The 9,226-nt window shown below is 43.8% G+C and overlaps 1 protein-coding gene across 1 annotated transcript in view; it reads right to left on the reverse strand.

Moving 5' to 3' along the window:
* Nucleotides 1-651: 651 nt before the first annotated feature.
* LOC127923797 (general transcription factor IIE subunit 2-like) overlaps nucleotides 652-9,226 on the reverse strand; it is a 40,763-nt gene continuing 32,188 nt past the window's right edge. The window contains exons 4-8 of the mRNA XM_052507843.1: nucleotides 7,996-8,103; nucleotides 7,061-7,243; nucleotides 6,847-6,940; nucleotides 5,549-5,664; nucleotides 652-1,893 (exon numbers count right to left, since the gene is read on the reverse strand). Of these exons, the coding sequence (XP_052363803.1) occupies nucleotides 1,777-1,893; nucleotides 5,549-5,664; nucleotides 6,847-6,940; nucleotides 7,061-7,243; nucleotides 7,996-8,103 (618 nt within the window). The 3' untranslated portion in view covers nucleotides 652-1,776. The remainder of the gene's footprint in view (nucleotides 1,894-5,548; nucleotides 5,665-6,846; nucleotides 6,941-7,060; nucleotides 7,244-7,995; nucleotides 8,104-9,226) is intronic.

Below are 9,226 nucleotides of genomic sequence, written 5' to 3' on the forward strand. Positions count from 1 at the left end.
GAGTTGGGAAACTAGTCGCAACCGGGATTAGAACTGGCGACCTCAGCAGGTTGCAACCCGCGTTTAATCCCCCCATCCACCTGCAACCCTAAAAAGTTCATTCTATTTGTCTCTCAGATGTAAATTCCACTCACTGATCTGTCATTAAGCCTCGCCCACTGAGCTTTCATCCAACCAGTCTTCATTTGTCTTTCCCGCGGTTCCTCACATCCTCTCTCTTTCTCCGAATCAGATACGACCTTTTAAAATGTCAGCGAGCAACAACCATCAGATTGAATCCAGGCCTCTGTGTCATCAAGAAGACACAGTACAGCCAACCAGGAAGTGGAGAGATACAGTACAGCCAACCAGAACGCTCCGAGACCAGCGGTCACCAACCAACCAGGAAGTGGAGAGACACAGTACAGCCAACCAGGAAGTGGAGAGATACAGTACAGCCAACCAGGAAGTGGAGAGATACAGTACAGCCAACCAGAACGCTCCGAGACCAGCGGTCACGAACCAACCAGGAAGTGGAGAGATACAGTACAGCCAACCAGGAAGTGGAGAGATACAGTACAGCCAACCAGGAAGTGGAGAGATACAGTACAGCCAACCAGGAAGTGGAGAGATACAGTACAGCCAACCAGGAAGTGGAGAGATACAGTACAGTGTGTTTTCTAGGACTTTATTGTGCGTCAGAGGAAAGGCCTCAGGAGAAAGGTACTGTGGGTAACATGCTCAGTAATGAAGAACGCTCTGAGACCAGAGGTCACCAACCAACCAGGAAGTGTGGAGATACAGGGTGTCTCGGGCTTTTGTTCTAGCCTTGCACTATAACACAACCGATTCACCCAATCAATCAAAGTCTTGATGAACAGTTTGAGTATATACTGAAGGGACAGTTTATTAGCTGAAGGGCTTCTATGGGAGTGGGGTGTTTGTCTAGCCTGATTTCAGCTCTGCTATGACTCGTTGTCATGCCGTTTGGAATGACAGCACAAAGACCCTGGGACCAGGCTAGTGTTTGTCTGAGTAAACCTGGTAGATTCTACGAGTCGTTTAGCTAAATCAGAAGTGTTTGTGCAGGTCTGGAGCAAAACCCTGCACAACCTGTATTTCTCCAGGTTGCCATTGGTGACCACTGTTGGAAATGAATATAAGGAACAACTACAGCAGACAATACGACTGGTATTATTTAAAAAAAAAACACTTTCACACACATCCTCCCTCCACTATCACACACACAGTGTCCATCATGTGCCAGACATTTACACATATCTACAGTTGCACATATCCAGTAACTTTCCCAGAATCCCCTATGTTTCCCAGACATCCCATTTGAAGTGTTACCAGATTCCAGGGAATTTGTCATTACAGGAATATTCCAACTGGGATTTCTGGAAAACTTAACAGGACATTTTTGCTACCCTAAAGCCGTCCACCATTTCGTATTACTGCTTAGAACCAAACTGGTACAGTATTATCAAAAAGGACAGCGAGCGCCTCTTTAGGTTGGTGTGTTTGGCAAGGACTTCACTTCAGTCAATCAGTCAGCCATCTTGTGTCGCAACGTTCCAAAATGGCTTCCTTTCCTCATCTTCTCTCCTTTATCGTCGGGGAGAAAAGGAAGCAAGTTCCCACGTTTGAGACAGGGCCATTGTCTCCTCTCATCTTCATTGTAGTTTTGGTGAGACAAATAAAAAAAAGTTTATTTCCGCCCAAAAACAACAACTCCCAGGTCACCCCTCTCTCACTGGGCCAGGGAAGAGGGAGGGGTATAACCAGGAAGTGACATCACTTCTTAGCAGGTACGCCCTCTGAGTAGTCCTCCAGTACTCCGGCCAGATGGTCGTTGTGAGTCTTGAAGCGTCTCTTCTTCTGTCCACCTGGCTTCTTCCTCTTGATTGGTAACTGTAGCAACACAACCAAAACAGCCAATCACAGACCGGTTAATTGTAGAAACAACCAATCACAGATACATTATGAGAAACATGGATGGAGAGAAAGATAGAGAGTGATAAGAGCTAGGACAGGGGTGTCAAACTCATTTCGCATCGTGGGCCACATACGGCCTAGGGAGATGTCAAGTGGGCCGGACCATTAAAATTATACCATACTCTGCTATAAATAACCAAAATATCATGTCTTTCCTTTGTTTTGGTGTAAAGAAGCACAAGAACATTAGGAAAATATTGAAATTTAATGAACTATCCTTTTACAAAACATTTCATGAAACACCTCATATTTCCTTAGACAAATGTGCAATTTACTTTTATCATTCACAAATATGCATTGCAACTGATCCCACTGATTGTACAAAGGCACAAAACTTTAATTGGTACTGAAAAATATAGTAATGCACTTTAAGATTAAATTAGACTTTTAAAGAAAGGAATTTTTAAACCACTTACACATACGCATATAAAATCTAAATGTAATCCCTGCGTACACCTTACAAACTAAGGAGAGTGATTTTAAATGTGTAATGAAGAAAGTGTTCGCCTGTCCTGTAAATCTGTAAACTTCATACATGAAACATACATACACATACAATACATACTGAAAATGTATGGAGTTGTATGAACAGTAGAATTCCATCACACAACTTTTGTTTTGAAGCTGCTGACTAACATTAAAGTGCACATTTTTTAAATCACCACAGTAAGGATTCATCTTCACAGAGCTGTATTCTTTCAATGCAAACAGTATCTAAGGCAGCATTTTAAAGGTGTTAGTCTAGTCTGGACTTGTATTTGTACCTGAAACTTGGCATCTTTTGGCCTGTACAAGTGCATCAACACCAGGTGTCATGTCCTGACTAGCTGTCACTTTCAGAATGTCATTTAAGTGCTTGTTTGTGAGCCTTGAACGCATTTTTGTTTTATTGATATTCATCACTGAGAAAATTTGTTCACAAAGGTAGGTTGTCCCAAACATGCACAAAATTTTAGCAGCCAGGGCTGTTAATTTGGGGTACCCTGGTAGTAGATACTGATAAAATCAGGGCAGGGTTGCCATTTGCCAGTTGCATCTCCCACAAAGTCAGCTTCAACTTAAATGCATGTATGTTGTCAGAAAACTGTGTGACAACTTTTTGCGGCCTTGCAACATTTTGTTCAGATTGTTCAAGTGTTCAGTAATATCAACCAAGAATGCAAGGTCCCGTAGCCATTCCTGAGATTGTAATTCCAACACCGGTTTTCCTTTTTTCTCCATGAACTGTCCGATTTCCTCTCGTAGATCAAAGAAATGCCTCAGCACAGCGCCTCGGCTTAACCATCTCACTTCAGTGTGGTATGGCAGGCTGTGGGTAATGTTGCTGTCGCTGAGAAGTTTGTCAAACTGACGATGGTTCAGACCTCTGGACCGGATGAAATTTACAGTGCGAACAACCACCTCCATGACGTGGTCCATTTTCAGCGACTTGCAACACAATGCCTCCTGGTGCAAAATACAGTGAAATGTCCAGAAACGATCTCCTCCATTAAGGGCTTGTACTTTGTCTTTGAACTTTGTCGCGACACCTGCTTTCTTTCCGACCATGGATGGCGCGCCGTCTGTAGCCAGGCTGACAGCGCGGGACCAGTTCACTCCAACTCTGTCCAATGCAGCAAGGACAGAGCCGAAAATGTCCTCGGCTGTTGTGGTGTCCATCATTGGCACCAACTCAAGAAACTCTTCAGTAACAGTCAATGTCTCATCAACTCCTCGAATAAATATGGCCAGTTGGGCCACGTCTGTGATGTCAGTGCTCTCGTCAATTGCCACGGAAAATGCAATAAATGACTTGACTCTCTGTTTCAATTGACTGTCTAAATCTGCCGATAGTTCCGAAATCCTCTCTGCTATAGTATTCCTCGTCATGCTAATATTGGCAAAAGCTTGTCGCTTCTCGGGACATACAAGTTCAGCCGCCTTCATCATGCATCGTTTAACAAAGTCACCGTCGGAATACGGCTTCGATGCTAATGCTATTTCGCTAGCAATTAGGTAGCTGGCTTTTACCGCTGCTTCACTGACTTCTCGGCTCTGGATGAAAGTTGACTGCTGTTTCCTCAGACCCGCCAGCAATTCGTTAATCTTATCTCTTCTCAGTTGTCCTTGCAAGCCGTCATATTTTTCGCTGTGATGAGTCTCGTAGTGGCGTCGAATATTATATTCCTTCAATACCGAAACTTGTTGCAAACACACCAAGCACAAAGGTTTTCCGTGCATCTCTGTAAATAAATAGGACGTGGTCCATTTTTCTTTGAAAATTCTACACTCCTTATCTACTTTTCTCCGTTTGGATAACGACATTTTGGCTAATGAGGGTGTAGTGGAGAGGTAGAGACATTAACAATCTTAACAACGTCGTAACAAGCAGCAGATGGCGCATTGATACCGTCTGCTGTTTTCAGTCTGTCTCAGTGATGCGGCTTGTCTTAAAAAAAAAAAAAAATTAATTCCATGTCTTTTATGCATTTTTTCCACTTTCAAATTATCCTGCGGGCCTGATCGAACCTCCTTGGGGGCCGGTTCCGGCCCGCGGGCCGTATGTTTGACACCCCTGAGCTAGGAGATGTGGACATAAATCCGTACCACCATTAATTGACTTAATGATCACAATGTCGATAAGTAGAACACGTTTATAACATGAATGTGCCCCAGAGTTACTCTTTTAAATGACCCTTCCACCTACTACTTCTACTTTGAATGTTGTAGCGATCAACTGTCTTGTTAACAAACAGCCCATATAATTCCAGTAATTCCAGTCCTTCGGGGGGGTCTTGATTTGCGCCCCCAGTCCCTAGCAGAACTGATTGGTCGCCCCCATTCCCTAGCAGAACTGATTGGTCGCCCCCCCCCCAGTCCCTCGCAGAACTGATTGGTCACCCCCATTCCCTAGCAGAACTGATTGGTCGCCCCCATTCCCTAGCAGAACTGATTGGTCACCCCCCATTCCCTAGCAGAACTGATTGGTCGCCCCCCCCAGTCCCTCGCAGAACTCAGCTGATTTAAACTAACTGCATTCTAAACTGAAGATCATGATTAGTTGATTACTGGAGTCAGGTGTGTTAGCTGGGACAAAAGTGTAACACCAATCAGGCCCCCGAGGACTGGAATTACCCCGGCCTGTGAGACAGAAATACAGATAGAAAGAGAAAAGATGTGGAGAGGTAGAGAGAGATGTGGAGAGTAGAGAGATATGTGGAGAGGTAGAGAGAGATGTGGAGAGGTAGAGAGAGATGTGGAGAGGTAGAGAGATGTGGAGAGAGAGAGATCTGGAGAGGTAGAGAGGGAGAGAGATCTGGAGAGGTAGAGAGGGAGAGAGATCTGGAGAGGTAGAGAGGGAGAGAGATCCGGAGAGGTAGAGAGATCCGGAGAGGGAGAGAGATCCGGAGAGGTAGAGAGATCCGGAGAGGTAGAGAGATCTGGAGAGGTAGAGAGATCTGGAGAGGTAGAGAGATCTGGAGAGGTAGAGAGATCCGGAGAGGTAGAGAGATCCGGAGAGGTAGAGAGATCCGGAGAGGTAGAGCGATCTGAAGAGGTAGAGAAAGAGGTAGGGACAGAGAGAGAAACTCACAACTTTCTTGGGTCCAGTCTCCTGCATGGAGGAGATGCCCTGTCTCTTGAGATAGTCCTCTATCTTCTCTTCATCCATAGAGTCCACTGGGATACTCCTCCACAGCTTGGTGAACTCTGGGACGATAGACCAGGAAACACAGACAGGATACCATTAGCTCAGGTAGGACAATAGCAGTAGTAGTTTATTACATTTCTACAAGTAGGTCGTACTTGGCAGATAAAAGCTGACTTGCGGTACACAATACATACAAGTAAACAAATCAATACATACAAGTAAACAAATCAATACATACAAGTAAACAAATCAATACATACAAGTAAACAAATCAATACATTCAACTAAACAAATCAATACATACAAGTAAACAAATCAATCCATACAAGTAAACAAATCAAAACATACAAGTAAACAAATCAATACATACAAGTAAACAAATCAATACATACAAGTAAACAAATCAATACATTCAACTAAACAAATCAATACATACAAGTAAACAAATCAATACATACAAGTAAACAAATCAAAACATTCAAGTAAACAAATCAATACATACAAGTAAACAAATCAAAACATACAAGTAAACAAATCAAAACATACAAGTAAACAAACAAATCAAACTCAGTTAATATCCTGTATCGACTAACTGAAAGTTCTACACTTCTAAATGACGTCATAGTAAAAACAATAATTTAAAATCTGACCACTGGGTGGAGCCATTGGAGTCATTACGTGAAAGAGAAACCAGACCAGTGCAAAGGGAGAGAAACCAGACCAGTGCTCACACCTTCTACTGAGAACTAAGTGGCTTTATGCAGTTGTACTTTAGACATTACTTCTTTAGACTTATAAAACATTTTATATATATATATATCTTTTTTTTTGTTAACCTTTGGCAATATTTACAGAATGTATTTAATGTCAATAAAGCTCCCTTAACTGAAATAAGAAAGAGAGACCTTATCAACGCTCTTATCTGAATCTACTGCAAACTGATAATTAAGGGAGAAATTGTACCAACACTTTTACATTCTGCATTGTATGACATGGGAGAAACCCTACCAATGCTCAGCTTTTCAACAGAGATTTAATGGGGAGAAACATGCTCTCATCTTCAACCACTGCAAACTAAATTAAGGGAGAGACCATACCAACACTCTAGTTCTAATTAACATTATATTCTCACCTTCTACAGAGAACTAAGCAAAAAGACACCATACCAATGCTCCCACTCATCTACCACGGAGGGCCCCAAAAAAGTAATTAAGGTAGAGAAACTCCACCAACGCTCTCACCTTCGTCCACTGTAAACTGGCAGTGTTTATCATTATAGAACAGAATCTTCTTCTTGTCTGGTCTGGTCACAAAGATGATCTGGTCTCCCAAAACCTGGGGAGGAACAGAGGCCGTTAATATGCCTGACTCATTAATACTCACACACACACACACACACACACACACACACACACACACACACACACACACACACACACACACACACACACACACCTTCAGTGCCTTGGCAGAGTTAGGTAGCCCCTCCTCCACATCATCTAGCAGTAATCCTCCCAGTCCCAGCTGGTCATGTTTATCCAACAGTCTGAGCAGGGCTTTCTTGTCCTTCAGGTGATATTTGGGCTTGAAGGCATATTTCCCATCCCTCACCTCTATCTTAGGGTTACTGGCCAGCGCCTGGGGGACGGGACAGGGACTGAGTCAAACATTTATTGCAACTTTATTTACATGGGTCTCAAAACACTAGTCTGTTTGGCCCGAGGAAGAGAAGGGTGGGAAGGAGGTAAATAAAAGAGAGGGAGAGCAAGAAGAGAGAGAGGTGTTTTTTTTAGAAACTATGTTTTATGATCAGAATAATGAGGGGAGGTGGTTTTAAAGATTTAACAATTGTTCCATATCATCATTCATTCATCTCTCTCTCTCTCTCTCTCTCTCTCTCTCTCTCTCTCTCTCTCTCTCTCTCTCTCTCTCTCTCTCTCTCTCTCTCTCTCTCTCTCTCTCTCTCTCTCTCTCTCTCTCTCTCTCTCTCTCTCTCTCTCTCTCTCTCTCTCTCTCTCTCTCTCTCTCTCTCTCTCTCTCTCTCTCTCTCTCTCTCTCTCTCTCTCTCTCTCTCTCAAACGTTACTGTTCACATGCTTTTGAAATCGGACCAATTCTTCAACCAATAGGATTCCAGCTAGCTAAACGTTGCTAATAATAAAAGCTAGCTTGCTTAACCTTGATAATGTTGTCAAACGATCTACATTATTCACATTGATAAGTTTGCAATGGTCAAAAAACAGATTTGGCGTCATCTGTTGAAAAGGTGAAAGGTCAAGCACCAACACACTCCGTTTCCCACTCGCACCTCCCGATAACTCTGATAACATGTGAACGCCCCAACACACACCATCTTATTGAAAAGGTGAAAGGTCAAGCACCAACACACACCTCAGTCATCAGCCATTGTTTCTGCTTCATGCCGATGTCCAGTAGTTTGGTCTCATCTAGAATCTCCTCCACAGTCAAGTGGTGAGTATCACCACGCTGGTGTCTGGTCTGGAGGACAGGAAGGAACATAGAGGAACAGGAAGGAATATACAGGAACAGGAAGGAACACAGAGGAACAGGAAGGAACACAGAGGAACAGGAAGGAACACAGAGGCACAGGAAGGGACACAGAGGAACAGGAAGGGACATAGAGGAACAGGAAGGGACATAGAGGAACAGGAAGGAATATACAGGAACAGGAAGGAACACAGAGGAACAGGAAGGAACACAGAGGAACAGGAAGGAACACAGATGAACAGGAAGTAACACAGAGGAACAGGAAGGGACACAGAGGAACAGGAAGGGACACAGAGGAACAGGAAGGGACACAGAGGAACAGGAAGGGACACAGAGGAACAGGAAGGGACATAGAGGAACAGGAAGGAATATACAGGAACAGGAAGGAACACAGAGGAACAGGAAGGAACACAGAGGAACAGGAAGGAACACAGAGGAACAGGAAGGAACACAGAGGAACAGGAAGGGACATAGAGGAACAGGAAGGGACATAGAGGAACAGGAAGGAACAGAGGAACAGAAAGGAACATAGAGGAACAGGAAGGAATATACAGGAACACAGAAGAACAGGAAGGAACACATGATCAATTGTAACTCAATTGTAAGAAATGAAGCTAACCTGCTAGCCAAGGCTTTCAGTTTGGGCTTGAAAATATGACAAACTAGGCCGCCAGTAAAATGTTAAATTTTCAAGTATGGCATTTAGGACCTGAATGCCACCCGGGCTAGTGTGGTCTAATAGCCAGATGGACAGTTTCTAAAATCCTTTAATTCAGTGAGGCTGAGTGCCGGACAGAGAAGAACAGAACTCAGAATCCAGGACGTTATTGGTTGGTCACGTGATACATTGTTTAATGGCAGCTTGTCTGCATCGACTGGGTCAAGACGAGGTAGCTTCAGTACTGGGAAAAAGACAGAGCACACACACACTGGCACACACACACACTGGCACACACACACACACACACACACACACACACACACACACACACACACACACACACACACACACACTGGCACACACACACACACACTGGCACACACACACACACACACACACACACACACTGGCACACGCACACACTGGCACACACACACTGGCACACACACACAC

The sequence above is a fragment of the Oncorhynchus keta genome, unplaced genomic scaffold (genome assembly GCF_023373465.1).
Source record: "Oncorhynchus keta strain PuntledgeMale-10-30-2019 unplaced genomic scaffold, Oket_V2 Un_contig_3258_pilon_pilon, whole genome shotgun sequence".
Lineage (NCBI taxonomy): Eukaryota > Metazoa > Chordata > Actinopteri > Salmoniformes > Salmonidae > Oncorhynchus > Oncorhynchus keta.